Source organism: Typopeltis vanoorti, chromosome 2, assembly GCF_054136105.1.
Source record: "Typopeltis vanoorti isolate ZY-2024b chromosome 2, IOZ_Tvanoo_1.0, whole genome shotgun sequence".
Taxonomy (NCBI): domain Eukaryota; kingdom Metazoa; phylum Arthropoda; class Arachnida; order Uropygi; family Thelyphonidae; genus Typopeltis; species Typopeltis vanoorti.
Genome location: NC_143550.1, coordinates 181743884 through 181760946, shown reverse-complemented (window position 1 = coordinate 181760946; position 17063 = coordinate 181743884). Strand labels below are relative to the sequence as shown.

Genomic DNA, 17063 nt, shown 5'->3' with positions numbered 1-17063 from the left:
GAACTTTTGCAGTTAATTCTAAAATACAGTCTCAAGAACTCAGTTCCAACTATTGTAATACTACAGCGAATTTTCCTCACAATTGCTGTAAGTGTTGCTAGTTGTGAGAGGAGTTTTTCTAAATAAAACTGATTAAGAATTACCTACATTACTATGAAATAGACTTCGCCAATGTCATCAATGATTTTGCTAACAGAAAAGCAAGAAAAATAACATTTCAGAATGCTGAAATTAAAGTTTTACTTCAAAAATAAACATAGTGTTATAATTTATTTCCCTATACTTCATTTTGACTTTTTGTAGTATTTTTGGTGTGTACCGAGAGGGGCGGCAAACTCAGGGAGCGCCCCAGGCAGCAAAAGCTCTAGCTACACCACTGCCTTAACCACCACTCCTGAGATGATGATGTCTATAACTTGTTACTTTTGTTCATGAAGCCTCTTTAATGCAGTGGAACTATTTGGTCCTCTTTCCAATATCTCTTGGCACCTTCTCAGAACTGAGGCCTAAATTAAAAACTGCTTTGTGAGGAGGTTAAATCCCTTACACCTTTTTGAAATACACAGGTTGATATTACATCTAATCCCACAGATGTGGTTGTATTAAGGTTCTGCAGAATCATATGCACCTGCAATTCTTCAATCTCTATTCCCATCAATCAACAACACATCTGGCATTGCAATATTACCACCTAGATGATACACCCTTGCAATATGATCACTCAGCAAATTAACTATCTAGTTTGTTTCTGTTCCTACCATCTGCACTTTTTAAAGGCATCCTTCCATTGTAATTCCTATTTTGACTTTCCACATAATGAAAGAACATTTTAGAATTTCTTTGGTGTTCATCAGCTACCTTCCTCTCATAATTAGCTTTAGCCTTCCTTACCATACTAGTTACCCTTCCTGCCAGTGCCTTGTGCTGCTCATGCATGCTGATCACGTCTTTCTTTATATTCCCACCACAAACTTTATTTTTCTGAAACTTCTGCTTCATGATACTATTCATCCATCTAACTCCTACCTGATTCATCCTCCTGACACCACCAATATCTCTCCCTTCCAAATTCTTATGCAATGACATTGCTAAAAGCTGACATATCCATTTGTCATAATCACCTGCTCTGTAATATACCCCTTCTTAACAGAAAATTCTGCATATCTGGTAATTGCCCAAGTCAGGATAATACAATCACTTTCTCCTACACCGAGATTATGTCAGTTACTGCTAAGTTCCCTGATGCTATGACCAGATCCAGAACTCTTGAACCTTGTGTCTCCTCCATTACATATTGTCTCAGGTAATTATTTCTTAGCAGCTGATCCTCCTCTCAATCTGTCCCCACAGTTGACGTCCCCAATAATAATTATGATCTGTATTCACTGTGCTAATTTATCGATGAATGGCATCTACTTCCTCCCTTATATTCTCTAGACTATAGCATTAACCAATTCTATATTTTAATTATTAGACACATATATTTACAAGGGGTGCTTAAGGGTCAAAGCTGTATAACTGAGAGGAGACCTCCACATAGCCTTTAAAGGAATGCGGAGAACCGACCAGGGCTTCTGACCTAATGTCCAATCCTCACCTTCTCGTGGTGCACCCTGTTGGGTATCTACTTTGATACTGAACGAACGAGGATGGGCTGGCAATTTGGGATTTAGCCGACCAAATTGTATTCTTATTGGTTAAACCAAAATAAAAAATGATGGTACAACATGAAAAAATTTCATGCCGGCTGGGGCGTCGCCCGGTTAAACAAGGCCCCCGTTGTTTTCGCCAGGGAACCAGGGCAAACAGCGAAAAGTCAGCTACTGGAACAAATCTGAAAACAAACCCGAACTCAACATCACCAGAGTTAAAGATCGGTACTATCAACGTAAGAAGCCTGAATGGCAAAGAAATGGAGCTAGCTGAGGAATTAGATAAGTACCAGATCGACATAATAGGGGTGACTGAAACAGAAAAGACCAAAACTGGTGAGATCTTTCTGAGCAATAAATACAAAATGTTATATTCAGGCAATAACAATCAAGGAAAAGAAGGAGTAGCCATAGTATTCAACACAAAATACGAGGCTAATCTTCTTGAATGGCAGTCAGTCTCAAGTAGAGTAATGTGGGCAAATATGAGAATGGGGAACTGGACAATGAAACTTATTTGTGCCTATGGTCCCCCAGAAGGTTCTACTAAGGTAGAAGTGGAGGAATTTTTTGAGGCTTTAGAAAAAGCAACTGACACAATGAAAAAGGAAAAGTTGGTCCTTGTTGGGGATCTAAATAGTAGAGTAGGAAATGATTGTGAGACATACAAAAATATTTTGGGAAAATTTGGAGAAAAGAGCAAAGCTAATAATAATGGCAAATATCTGTTGGATTTCTGCTCAGGACATGGACTGGTTATTACTAACACCATGTTCCAACATAAAAATGTGCACAAATTCACATGGAGAGAAGAGGCTAGGAATAAGAAAAGTCTCATTGACTATGTTATTGTTGATAGTGATGTTTTCTCCCTGGTGCAGGACACCAGAGTGTACAGAGGATTTGAAATTGGAAGTGATCACTATTTAGTCTTGAGCATGATAAAATTGAATTTCATATTGAAAAGAATAACATGTAAGAAAGTTTTAAAGCGAATAAATGTTGAGCAGCTCTCAGATGTAAACTGTAGACTAAAATACAGAAATATTATTGAAAAGAAAATGAAAGAGTTTGAGAACAGGAATCAAACCTTGGAGATTCAGTGGCAAACTCTGAAGGAAACATTGATTGATTCTGCCAGAGAGGCATGTGGTGAGGTTGTGTGCAAAGATAAAAAAATCAGAACTCCCTGTTGGACACAGGAAGTTAAAGAGGCAGTGAAGGAAAAGAAGAAAGCATATCAAAAGTTCCTGGCAAATAAGTCAGCTTTTACTCTTACAGAATACAGAGACAAATGTAAGAAAGCTAAACAGTGTGTAAAACTAGCTAAACAAAAGTCATGGGAGGACTTTGGCAAGAATATAGAAAATAAATATCAAGAAGGTGGCAAAATATTCTGGAGGTTGTTGAAGAAGCTTAGGAATGGAGGAAAGAGTGCTGTAAAAGGAATTAGAGATGATAAAGGTGAAATGAAAACAGGAGAAAAAGATATCCTTGAAGTATGGAGTAATTACTTTGAAAAACTGCTAAATGAAACAAGCAGTGATGACAGCACAGTGATAAAAAACACTGACCAGGCATGCAGTCAGGAATACATATCCATACTTGAAGTAGAAAAAGCCATCAAAGGCTTGAAATGTGGAAAGGCAGCAGGAGTAGATGATATTCGACCAGAAATGCTGAAGTATGGTGGTATAAGAGTCTTACAGTGGTTGCACTGCATAGTTCAGAAAGCCTGGACAGAGGGACAAATTCCCGATGATTGGAGTAGAGCTCTCATAGTACCCATATATAAAAAGGGAAATAAAACTGAATGTGAGAATTACAGAGGTATTTCCCTACTGAATGTTCCTGGCAAGATCTATGCAAGTATACTTGAGAAACGGATGAGAAGAATTGTGGAAGAAATGCTTGGTGAAGAACAAGCTGGATTCAGGCCAAATAGAGGCTGTCAGGATCAGATCTTCACTTTACGACAAATAGTCGAGAAAGCATGGGAATATAACAAAGATCTGTATTTAAGTTTTGTCGATTTGGAAAAGGCATATGACAAGGTGCCAAGAGAGAATCTATTCAATACGCTGCAGTCATATGGTGTCAATGGGGCATTATATCAAGCAATACTTAGTCTTTATTTGAGTTGTGAGTCAGCAGTTAGAATTGAAGGAAATACAGGAAGATGGTTTAATGTTAAATCTGGTGTGAGACAAGGATGTACATTATCCCCTCTGTTATTCATTATCTATATGGATCACATTATGAAGGAAAGTGGTATTAAACCTGATATCAAAATTGGAGATGTTAATGTCAGCTCTTTGCTTTATGCGGATGATGTTATACTTCTAAATAAATCTGCTACAAGTCTGCAATTTTCTCTGACTAAATTGAATAGCTGTTGTAATAGATATGGTATGAAGGTCAGCAATAAAAAGACAAAGACAATGAAAATAGGCAGAATCATTGAAAATGTCAAATGTGTTGTGAATGGAGAACCTGTGGAACAAGTAAAACATTTCAGATACTTAGGCACAATTTTTACTGAAGATGGTAAACTAAATATAGAAATAGACAACAGAATCAGCAAAGCTGGTATCGTGGGAAGTCAATTGAATAAATTCATATGGAATAAGAAAGAAATTAGTCGGAACACTAAATTAGCTGTATACAAGACTGTGTTGAAACCAATTTTAACTTATGGATCTGAGAGCTGGGTCAGAAGTAAAACACTTGACCAAAGACTAGAGACCGCAGATATCAGAGTCCTGAGAAAGATTAGAGGCGTGAACAGATGGCATCAATGGCAATATCATATTAAAAATGAGGATATTAGGAAAGAACTTGACATTGTCAGCATCCAGGAATGCGTTAGCGGAGCTAATCTCAGATGGTATGGTCACTTAAATAGAATGGGAGAGGAAAGATTAGCAAAACAAGTGTTCTCTGCCAGGTTGGCAGGAAAACGACCCAGAGGAAGACCAAGATATAGGTAGATTGATACGGTACAAAGTGCCTTAGACGATAGAAATATAAGATCTGATAATGTTGGAGTCTTGACAAGTAAGAGACTGATTTGGAGGAAAATTGTAGATAGGAAGTTAGTAATGACGTAATTTTTTCATGTAGTACTGTCATATCCTGTACACCCCTTGAGGGTACATGGCAGGAATTTGATGATGATGATGATGATGATGATATATTTACAAGAATAAAGAATAATAGTTTTTACTATTGCAAATATTTTCCCAGAAATTAACAGGCCATCATCAGTGCATCCAGAATAATCATAATACTTACCTTTTCATCAATACCAATTTAGATTTGAGCAGTTAAATATTTAATGAGTGCTGTAGAACTGCTACAGTGCCGAACTTAAATCAGAATGAATGTCTAATTGAATACCAAGATTTGGGAGAGAGTCTGTCTCATCTTCACAGATAGCAAGAATTAGCATGCTTCCTTTCCCTCCCCTCTTTTTAATATAATGATGTGTCATTCAATCATTTTATTTATCTAAATTTATTTCAAACTTATTTTAATTTTAGTTATCATTTTTTAATTGCAATCACATTTTATTTCGTAACTACCTGTATAGTGGCACAGCTCAAAAATTGGATTAACATTCTTGTTCAAGCCCAATCTTGTGATTATGCTGATGAAATTATGATAGCTTATTAATTTCTAGCCAAAATATGCAATAATAAAAATTATTATTATTTAATTCTGTCTAATAATTGTTAATATGTCACAAGTGCCATTGAAAACTCAATTATATATTTCATCCTATTGGCCTCTATCTCATAACAGATAACCTCAAATGAAATGCCTTCTGTATCACTATGCAGTGGAATCTCGGTTGTCGAACACCTCTGTTCTCGAACAATTCAGTTCCGGAACATATTTTTCGAACAAAAAACACCCCGGTTTCCGAACAGAATTTCGGTTCCCGAACAGGCAAACGGCAACCACATGCTCCACGTGCTGAGCTGTAAGGTGGGAAAACATCAGTTACGCAGCAGCCTTCGTTCAGTGCAGACACCTGCTCGAATTTGCAGTAAGTTTTCTTGATTTTCTTTGTGTTTTGTTGTTTTTTTTCATAAATTATTTTTAATTAAGCCACCATGGGGCCACAGAAGAATAGTGATAGCAGCAAAGGGAAAAGAAAAGTTGTTAGAACCATTGTTAGAACCACGATAGAGATGAAAAAAGAAATCATATCCAAACATGAAAATGGCATTCGTGTCTTGGATCTTGCTATGCAGTTCGGTAAGGCGAAATCAATGATCTGTACAATACTCAAAAATAAAGGGGCGATCAATTTTCATTTATATTTTATCTATTTATTGCATTTATTCTTTTTATGTAAGATTTTATGCATTTTCATTATGTTTGTATACGATCTTATGCATGAAGTACTGTTGTAAAGGTTAAAATAAACAATCATCTGGGGTTCAGGAACGGATTAATCCATTTTACATTAATTTTTATGGGAAAATGGTTTCAGTTTTCGAACAATTCGGTTTCCGAACAGCCTTCGGGAATGAATTAAGTTCGACAACCGAGGTTCCACTGTATTTCTAATGTATTTCTACTCTTATTTAGCTTCAATTCTTCTGCTATCATTAGCAAAACATCTTCACCATTCTGTTCCCTTTGTCCTCTCTGAATAAATATTGAAAATATTATATCCTTTGCATTCTGTACCATCTTCAGTCCACCAAGTCTCATCAATGCATGTAACATTCAGCCAAGTTAAGTTCTAATGACAAAAACTCCAAATACTTATGGTATACATGCCAAAAGTATGCATTAGTACATAAACTGCAATGCCCTCTTCATCCCACAACCTCCCTTTTACCTTGTGGTGATTATCTCACTACAGTTAAGAACCTGGGAAGCTACAATGAGCATCATGTGATCACTCCCACTTCCCTCTAGGTGGTCTGGGCCAACCTGTATCTGCACACCTAAACATTTTATTTTCTCCGACTCTGCACTTCCAAACTCTCAGTGAACAATACTTACTCAAAACACCTACTCTGAATCCATGCAAATGGAAACTATCTACCTTATATGTCTTCCATCCATCAAACTCACTCTACAGCCACACACACACACACACACACACCTTACACCCTTCCTTGACAACCTGCACATTGACTCATTCATAATCATAGATCTTCATCTCAGCTGACCTCTATCACCACAAAAGCAAATAATGTTCACAAATTTTATTTTTTTTCTCACTTTTATCTGCAATTTTTTCATATCATTTCACATACCACACTTGCACCTGCTAGATCATTAGTACCAGCCAAGATAATCATCTCTTCCACTTTCCCTCTCTGCAACTTTACAACATTACTACCATCTTTAATCTTGGTACCAAGAGTGTACAATTCCATCACTCTCTCCACAAGCACTCCTTTTATCATGGAATCACCATACAAAATTTGATCCTTATTCTCCTTCTTTTGCTCATTCATATTCTGCTTTCTCTTACCCTCTCTCTCTCTCTCTCCTCCCCTTCCTTCACTTGTGTTTCATACCACCAGCTATGCATTTCTCCAATGGTTCTATTTTATGTTTGCAATAACAACTTCACCGAAATTCACACTCGCATTTTCTCATCTTTTGCAGTTCAAATCACCACTGTCATTCTTTTTTACTCACCATGGTCTCTGACAAATTTCCAACACATGCTCAAGTTTTACTCTCTTTCCTCAAATCTTTCACTTTATGAAACAAAGACATTTTATGCAACGAACAAAATCACTCATACTGAAATCGTCCACCACTGTTTTGTTCTATGCATTAGTGCCATTTGTTATTTTCAAAAACAACTGAATCTACAATGGTCCTTAACACAATGTTGTTAAAATCTCAAGATGTAAACTGTGTATACTCTCTAATTTAAAAAAAAAAAAAAAATTAGCTGATGCCTCATTAGGGAATAAAAGGCATCAGCTCATTTTTTTTTTTTTTTTTTAAATTAGAGAGTATACACAGTTTACATCTTGAGCTGGCCCAAGACTACTGCTAATTTTAAGCAACATCCAGTGAAGAGATGGCTAACAAGTGCTGCCATCTCATGGTTCCTAACCCAATATTTTTAATGTCTGAAATAGTATGAATGTTCTGCAGTTGATTTTCTTGAGTTCACGGGATGAAAGGCCCAAGTTTCCCAGAGAAAAAACCCACATACCCATGCCAGAGATCGACTAACTCAGAAACCAGTTGAAGAAAGGCTTAGAAAAAGTTCCTTTAATTGGCAACTAGAATCGAATCTCATTCTTTGAGATTATTGTAGCTTCCACTGAGCTACAAAGGCTCCTCTAATTTTAGAATATTAAAAATGAAAATATTAGATGGGTTCTTGACATCATTAGCATTCAAGAATGTAATGGCTAATCTGCTTTGTTATGGTCACTTGAACAGAGCAGAAGAGGAAACCTTAATAAAACAGGTGTCTGATGCAAGATCAGTAGAAAAAAGACTCAGAGTAAAACTGAAATCAAAGCGGACTGATGTAGGGATCAGTGCCTTACAAGATCAAAATGTAAGTTTTGACAATATTGGAGACAACAAATAACAGATATTCCTATCTGGTAGTAATAATAATGTAAACATAATGATGTGGCACTATCATACAACAGTATCTCCCTCCCCTTGAAGTTGAATATCAGGAAATAGTGATAATGATGTTTAAAAATAAATCTTTAATTCTTCACTACATTACATAATGATCATTTACATAATACGGAGAGGTGACCATGCTAGACTCTTAAGACAAATAATTTTTGTAACATAATCAAAAATACAGCATTAATGCATCATGAAATGTATTTAACCATCTACTTACATGAAGTGGATATTGCATTCTCAATACTTTTGTTAGTTTCTTTGGACTGATAATATTTGGCATTTGGAAGTAGTTGAGCTTCTTCAGTTACATTATCACCATCATTGACAACATTATCTTCCTTACAGCATTCAGATGTTTTTGCTAATGATCTGTCTGAGGTTCTGTTGCCCTCTCTTGACTGCACTGCAACCTCTCCTGCTTTAACTATACAATTTACAGTATCCTTTGAACAATGAGAAGGATTTTGGGAAGACTGTCCCTCACTGCTCAATGATGTATTTAAAGTGGACATACACAAATCCGTTTGTTCACTAAATGAATTAGATAATCCCTTAATCCCTGAGTTTGACTTTGTGGTGACCTCAAAAGAATCTTTTTGCTTACAATTATTTTTATTTCGTATCCTTGTAATCATTGTAAGTGCACTATTGTTCCTTTCTTTCTTATCCTCTGCATGTTTCTGATAAATTTCTTTCTCTCCTTGCTCTTTCACTTCTAAAATATATTTTGGAAAGGAGGGAGATGATGGTTCTAATGTCCCTACTTGAGAATCAAGTGGTGATTTTAAATTCTTGTTTACTTGATTCCTTAAAATATTTTGTGAATTGTTGCTGCTTTCACTATTATGCCTGTTTGAATCATATTCCATTACTATTTTTGAATGATTAAACAAATGATCCCCTACTGCATTTTCTGAAATGCCACTTGGCGACAATGGAGACTGCAAGGAACTACTTCCAGAAGATGAAGAACTAACTGTGTGGCCTTGGTTACGTTTTGAACTTGAAGAAACAACTTGATCCACAGTCCTTTTTCCCTGTTCCTCAAGGCGCTCAAACATTGCTTTTGCATTATTAAACCTTGCGAGGTGACTCCCAGTCCTAGTAAGAGAAGAAGCTGCATGAATCTGAAGTGACTCACTCAACATGTTTCTATCAGCATATTTTTGCTCTCTGCTTAGATCTCCTTTTAATTCTTTCCGCCGATGCCGTTTAACAGATTCTTTGTTGCTACTGACAGAAGATTTTGCTGGTGTACTACTATCTCCTTTTTGTGCATTCATAGACTGAAACATGTTTGCTATTGTGCTCACCTTAGTGCCCATTCTTCTAACAGGTTCTGAAGATGTAGTCTCGGTAGACATTTTCTTTTCATTCTTGGATTTATATTCAAAATTAGATTTAAGTGAATTTAAAAAAGGCTTGCGATCAACAGGTTGTACATTTTCTTCTAACCACCCAGTTCGAGAACGACTAGCAGCAAGAATTTCAGCACGTACTCCATCCATAATTCTAAGAAAACAAACAGGAAAAGAATCTAAAATGCAGTCCAGCCTGGCTTGGTCCCATCTGAAATTAAATTAAAAATTTACAATAATTAATTCTGAGTATTTTCTACATCCTTCTAAATTATAGTTGCTGAGAAATTTATATTTTTATTTAATCCATTACCAAACAAGAACATAATTGCTTGGTAAGTATAATTTACTTTGTAACCAAATTACAAAGTAAATTATAAACTATTTATGTATGGACAATAGATGACTTTGAATTAATTCAACCTTAGCATATTTCTGGATCTGGCTCCCACTGATGATATTGATGACTTGGCATGAAAATCATCAATAAAAAGACCAAAACTATGAAAATAGGGAGGAGCACAGAAAACTTCAGCTGCATTCTAAATGGAAATCCTATAGAACAAGTAAAATATTTCAGCTATTTAGGTGCAGTTTTAAGTGAAGATGGTAGGTTAAATCTGGACATAGACAACAGAATAAGCAAAGCTGGTATGGTTGGTAACCAGCTGAATAAATTTATATGGAATAAGAGAGAAATTAGCCAAAACACCAAAACTAGCAGTATACAAGACAGTGTTTAAATCAGTTTTAAGTTACAGATTTGAGAGTTAGATTAGAAATAAAGCACTTGATCAAAAACTAGAGACCACAGATATCAGGGATCTGAGAAAAATTAGGAGGGGGGTGAACTGATGGCATCAGTGGCAAAATCATATTAAAAATGAAGATATTAGAAAGGAACTTGACATTATTAGAATTCAATAATATGTCAGGAGAGCTAGTCTAAGGTGGTATAGCCACTTAAATACAATGGATGAAGAAAGGTTAGCAAAACAGGTGTTTGATGCCAAGATGGCAGGAAAAAGAGTCAGAGAGAGACCAAGGTTTAGGTGGATTGATTCAGTCAGAAGTGCCTAAGAAGCATGAAATTTTGGTATGACAATATTGAAGTGCTCACAAGTAATAGAAGGATTTGGAGGAAAATTGTTGATAGGAGATTAATAATAATATAAACTTAATCATATAGTGCTGTCATAGTAACCTCAACACCCCTTGGGGTACATATCAGCAAATTGATGATGATTATATTCCCACTGAAGAGATCTCAATAAAGGTCAAAACAATTCTGAGTAGTGGCCCATCCAATAATACACAGGAATATACACATCTGGAAGGAGGTGTGCTTTGTATTATGGGAATACTGAGGCAATAGAATGATGTGAAGTCAACAGCCTCTATATACGTTTAGGCTAATCGTGAAGATACTTCAAGGAACAAACAATAATGTAATTTCTTGGCAAGTATACTTTACTTTGTAACTAAGCGAAAAAACTTTCTTCAATCTCAGCGTTCTTTTCATAACTAACTAATCAATATTACTTCATCATCATCAATCAAATTCCTGCCATGTACCCTCAAGGGGTGTACAGGATATGACAGTACTACATGAAAAAATTACATCATTACTAACTTCCTATCTAAAATTTTCCTCCAAATCAGTCTCTTACTTGTCAAGACCCCAACATTATCAGATCTTATATTTCTATCGTCTAAGGCACTTTGTACCGTATCAATCCACCTATATCTTGGTCTTCCTCTGGGTCGTTTTCCTGCCAACCTGGCAGAGAACACTTGTTTTGCTAATCTTTCCTCTCCCATTCTATTTAAGTGACCATACCACCTGAGATTAGCTCTGCTAACGCATTCCTAGATGCTGACAATGTCAAGTTCTTTCCTAATATCCTCATTTTTAATATGATATTAAAAATGAGGATATTAGGATCTTTCTCAGGACTCTCATATCTGCGGTCTCTAGTCTTTGGTCAAGTGTTTTACTTCTGACCCAGCTCTCAGATCCATAAGTTAAAACTGGTTTGAACACTGTCTTGTATATAGCTAATTTAGTGTTCCGACTAATTTCTTTCTAATTGTATATGAATTTATTCAATTGACTTCTCACCATACCAGCTTTGCTGATTCTGTTGTCTATTTCTATATTTAATTTACCATCTTCAGTAAAAATCGTGCCTAAGTAGCAGAAATGTTTTACTTGTTCCACAGGTTCTCCATTCACAACACAGTTGACATTTTCAATGATTCTGCCTATTTTCATTGTCTTTGTCTTTTTATTGCTGACCTTCCTACCATATCTATTACAACAGTTATTCAATTTAGTCAGGGAATCTTGAAACTTGCAGTAGATTTATTTAGAAGTATAACAGCATCCACATAAAGCAAAGAGCTGACATTAACATCTCCAATTTTGATATCAGGTTTAATACCACATTCCTTCATAATGTGATCCATATAGATAAAGAATAACGGAGGGGATAATGTACATCCTTGTCTCACACCAGATTTAACATTAAACCATCTTCCTGTACTTCCTTCAATTCTAACTGCTGACTTACAACTCAAATAAAGACTAAGTATTGCTTGATATAATGCCCCATTGATACCATATAACTGCAGCGTATTGAATAGCTTCTCTCTTGGCATCTTGTCATATGCCTTTTCCAAATCGACAAAACTTAAATACAGATCTTTGTTGTATTCCCATGCTTTCTCGACTATTTGTCGTAAAGTGAAGATCTCATCCTGACAGCCTCTATTTGGCCTGAATCCAGCTTGTTCTTCACCAAGCTTTTCTTCCACAATTCTTTTCAACCGTTTCTCAAGTATACTTGCATAGATCTTGCCAGGAACACTCAGTAGGGAAATACCTCTGTAATTCTCACATTCAGTTTCATTTCCCTTTTTATATATGGGTACTATGAGAGCTCTACTCCAATCATCGGGAATTCGTCCCTCTGTCCAGGCTTTCTGAACTATGCAGTGCAGCCACTGTAAGACTTTTATACCACCATACTTCAGCATTTCTGGTCGAATATCATCTACTCCTGCTGCCTTTCCACATTTCAAGCCTTTGATGGCTTTTTCTACTTCAAGTATGGATATGTATTCCTGACTGCATGCCTGAGCAGTGTTTTTTATCACTGTGCTGTCATCACTGCTTGTTTCATTTAGCAGTTTTTCAAAGTAATTACTCCATACTTCAAGGATATCTTTTTCTCCTGTTTTCATGTCACCTTTATCATCTCCAACTCCTTTGACCACACTCTTTCCTCCATTCCTAAGCTTCTTCAACAACCTCCAGAATATTTTGCCACCTTCTTGGTATTTATTTTCTATATTCTTGCCAAAATCCTCCCATGACTTTTGTTTAGCTAGTTTTACACACTCTTTAGCTTTCTTACATTTGTCTCTGTATTCTGTAAGAGTAAAAGCTGACTTATTTGCCAGGAACTTTTGATATGCTTTCTTCTTTTCCTTCACTGCATCTTTAACTTTCTGTGTCCACCAGGGAGTTCTGATTTTTTTATCCTTGCACACAACCTCACCATATGCCTCTCTGGCAGAATCAATCAATGTTTTCTTCAGAGTTTGCCACTGAATCTCCAAGGTTTGATTCCTGTTCTCAAACTCTTTCATTTTCTTTTCAATAATCTTTCTGTATTTTAGTATTTTAGTCTGCAGTTCACATCTGAAAGCTGCTCAACTTTTATCCGCTTTAAAACTTTCTTACATGTTATTCTTTTCAATATAAAATTCAATTTTATCCTGCTCAAGACTAAATAGTGATCACTTCCAATTTCAAATCCTCTGTACACTCTGGTGTCCTGCACCAGGGAGAAAACATCACTATCAAGAATAACATAGTCAATGAGACTTTTCTTATTCCTTGCCTCTTCTCTCCATGTGAATTTGTGCACATTTTTATGTTGGAACATGGTGTTAGTAATAACCAGTCCATGTTCTGAGCAGAAATCCAACAGATATTTGCCATTATTATTAGCTTTGCTCTTTTCTCCAAATTTTCCCAAAATATTTTTGTATGTCTCACAATCATTTCCTACTCTGCTATTTAGATCCCCAACAAGGACCAACTTTTCCTTTTTCATTGTGTCAGTTGCTTTTTCTAAAGCCTCAAAAAATTCCTCCACTTCTACCTTAGTAGAATCTTCTGTGGGACCATAGGCACAAATAAGTCTCATTGTCCAGTTCCCCATTCTCATATTTGCCCCCATTACTCTACTTGAGACTGACTGCCATTCAAGAAGATTAGCCTCGTATTTTGTGCTCAATACTATGGCTACTCCTTCTTTTCCTTGATTGTATTGCCTGAATATAACATTTTGTATTTATTGCTCAGAAAGATCTCACCAGTTTTGGTCTTTATCGTTTCAGTCACCCCTATTATGTCGATCTGGTACTTATCTAATTCCTCAGCTAGCTCCATTTCTTTGCCATTCAGGCTTCTTACGTCGATAGTACCGATCTTTAACTCTGGTGATGTTGAGTTGGGGTTTGTTTTCAGATTTGTTCCAGTAGCTGACTTTTCGCTGTTTGCCCTGATTCCCTGCCGAAAACAACGGGGGCCTTGTTTAACTGGGTGACACCCCAGCTGGCATGAAATTTTATCATGTTGTACCATCATTTTTTATTTTGGTTTAACCAATAAGAATACAATTTGGTCGGCTAAATCCCAAATTGCCAGCCCATCCTCGTTCGTTCAGTATCAAAGTAGATACCCAACAGGGTGCACCATGAGAAGGTGAGGATTGGACATTAGGTCAGAAGCCCTGGTCGGTTCTCCGCATTCCTTTAAAGGCTATGTGGAGGTCTCCTCTCAGTTATACAGCTTTGACCCTTAAGCACCCTCTAATCAATAATAGCATGCCTTAAATCAGTGGCTCTCAAAACTTGTTTGAGAACTTAAACCACTATTATAAAGAAAAATTCAAAAAACTTAGAGAAACACATTTTTTTTTAATATTTTTCAATTCATACTTGGTCTTCTGAAATTTTTCATTTAAGCAGCAAGCCTGCAACCTTCTTCTAGAAAAGGTTTACATGGTAAACAGATAATCTGAAAAATTCAAGACAGCTTTCTATTAAAAATATCATTTCAGAATTTCAATTAGTACTTTTATCTGTTATATGGCTATAACGCCTTCTTTGCAAATGCAATCACTGGATTATGAAAACTGGCTGCTGGAGCAGAGAATACAAAGTTAATATAACAAAACAAAGGTGTTAGAGCCATAGAACAGCTAAAAGTACTAACTGAAATTAAGAATTGCAAGACAGAAGCATTCTGAAAATCTGCCAAGTGGAGCAGATAAAGACAACTTGTATATTATACAAGAGAGGACATGAAAGAATTACTGGAAGTGGCAAAAGAAAAGAGTGAGAGTGTTAAGATATTGAGTCTGTTGCCATGGTATAACAGAGTAAGAGGAGGGCCATAATAGCAAATGACTATGCATAGGTTATGCAGGAGGAGTGGTGTGGAGCGAGTTTGACGGTCAAAAGGACTTACACAAGAAGAATGGTTTGTATCTGAATGGATTTGATGTTCAAAGACTGGAAAAACTGTTGTTGAATGAAGTGAAAGTGGATGTGCAGAATCAGGGAAACTAGAGCTTTTGGAGGGGGGGGGGTGCTGTTGAGTGGATATGCAGACATTAGTGAGGCAGTTGGGTGTAAGAATGTGTATAATATGCCTGAGTTAGTACCATTGGTTACAAACCAGAATGGGATAGTTAATATAAGGCATCAAGATAGGGGTGGGACTAGAAGGTTTTTGCACTTTATGTATACTAATGCCAGGAGCATTAGGAACAAGCAGGAGGAATTTTTGGCCTTGGTTGACTCATCCTGACCAAAGTTTATTGGCATTAGTGAGACATGGCTAACAGAAGATGATATAGTTAGTGGGATAGAATGTGTAGGGTATAGTGTGTTCAGGAAAGATAGAGAGAAAATAATGGAGGAGGGGATGTTATTTATGATAGCTGATGAACTGTAGCCAAAGAGAATACATGCTCGACTGCATGATGGTGAAAATAGCACATTCGAGGCTATCTGGTGTGAGGTTGAGGCCAGCAGAACAAAATACATACTGTATTGGGGGGGGGGGAGGAAGAGCATGGTTTTGTGAAGGGTAGATTATGCCTCTGTAACTTGCTCACATTTTATAATAGTGACGGCTGAATTGGATAAGGGTAATGGATTTACAGTGATCTGCTGGATTTTCAAAAGCCTTTGACAGGATACACAGGGAATTCTAATCAGTAAACTGAAGCACATGGGTATGTATATAGGGTGGGTGAGATGGATAGGAGGGTGGTTGATGGAGAGATATCAGAGAGCAGTTTATTCAGGAGTAGAGTTCAAAAGAAGGCCTGTCACTAGTGGTGTGCTGCAGGATTCTATTCTTGGACCACTGCTATTCAATTTGTTCATTAATGATACAGGAAAGGATCTGAGAGGAACTGTTCAGTTATTTGCCAATGATGCAAAGTTGGGTAGAGCAATATGAATACACATAATGTCAAAATTTTGCAAGATGATTTGGATAGATTGGCAGACCGGGCAAAGGAGAATGGATGTCAGTTTAATGTGGCAAAGTGTAAGGTTACGTATTTTGGGGTGAAAAGATGAGCAGCAGTATACCACATTGGTGGAACTGTACTCCAGGAAATTGATCCAGGAGCCAGAGACTTGGGAGTGTTAGTGGAGAGGGAGTTAAAGTTTAGGGGGCACATAGCAAAAGTGGCTAAATCAACTCATTAGATCAGTTGGTTACTGAAGAATACTTTCACGAGCAGAGACAAGTGGGTTATTGCTCCTCTTTATCGAGCCTTGATAAGACCCTTCTTGACTACTGTGCACAGATCTGGGTGCAAGGGTTTCTTGGTGATGGGGAGGATGTAAAGATGATCCAGAGGCGAGTGACCAAGATAGTATCTGGTCTATGGAATGAACCTTACGAGAACAGGTTGAAGATTTGTGGGTTACAGAAACTGATTGATAGGCGGAAAAGGGGTGATATGATTGAGACATTCAAATTACTAAGGAGTTTTTACAAGATTAATTCAGACGAAATTTTTCAGAAGAGGTGTGGTGGTGGTGGGACCATCCATGGAAACTGAGCAAAAGTGTAGTTAGCAAGGGTGTTAGAACTAGGATTTTTACTAGGAGAGCGGTGAATGAGTGGAATAAGTCTGTTATGAGTGCCATGACTGTGAATGAGCTCAAAGCAAAGTATGATAGATACTGTGCGAAAGCTGAAGAGTTCTTGACGTGATGTTTAGGGCCTCCCTTGATGAGTCTAAGGACTCCTTGGAGTTGCCCATAATAATAATAATAATAATAATAATAAGCAAACAAAGTTTGTGAATGA

General features: G+C 36.8%; 1 protein-coding gene across 1 annotated transcript in view; it reads right to left on the bottom strand.

The window, feature by feature from the left end:
- The window catches only part of LOC150109710 (uncharacterized), a 493008-nt gene that overhangs the window by 424125 nt on the left and 51820 nt on the right, over nt 1-17063 (bottom strand). Inside the window, exon 2 of the mRNA XM_090403026.1 lies at nt 8512-9863. Within this exon, the coding sequence (XP_090259152.1) occupies nt 8512-9863 (1352 nt within the window). The remainder of the gene's footprint in view (nt 1-8511; nt 9864-17063) is intronic.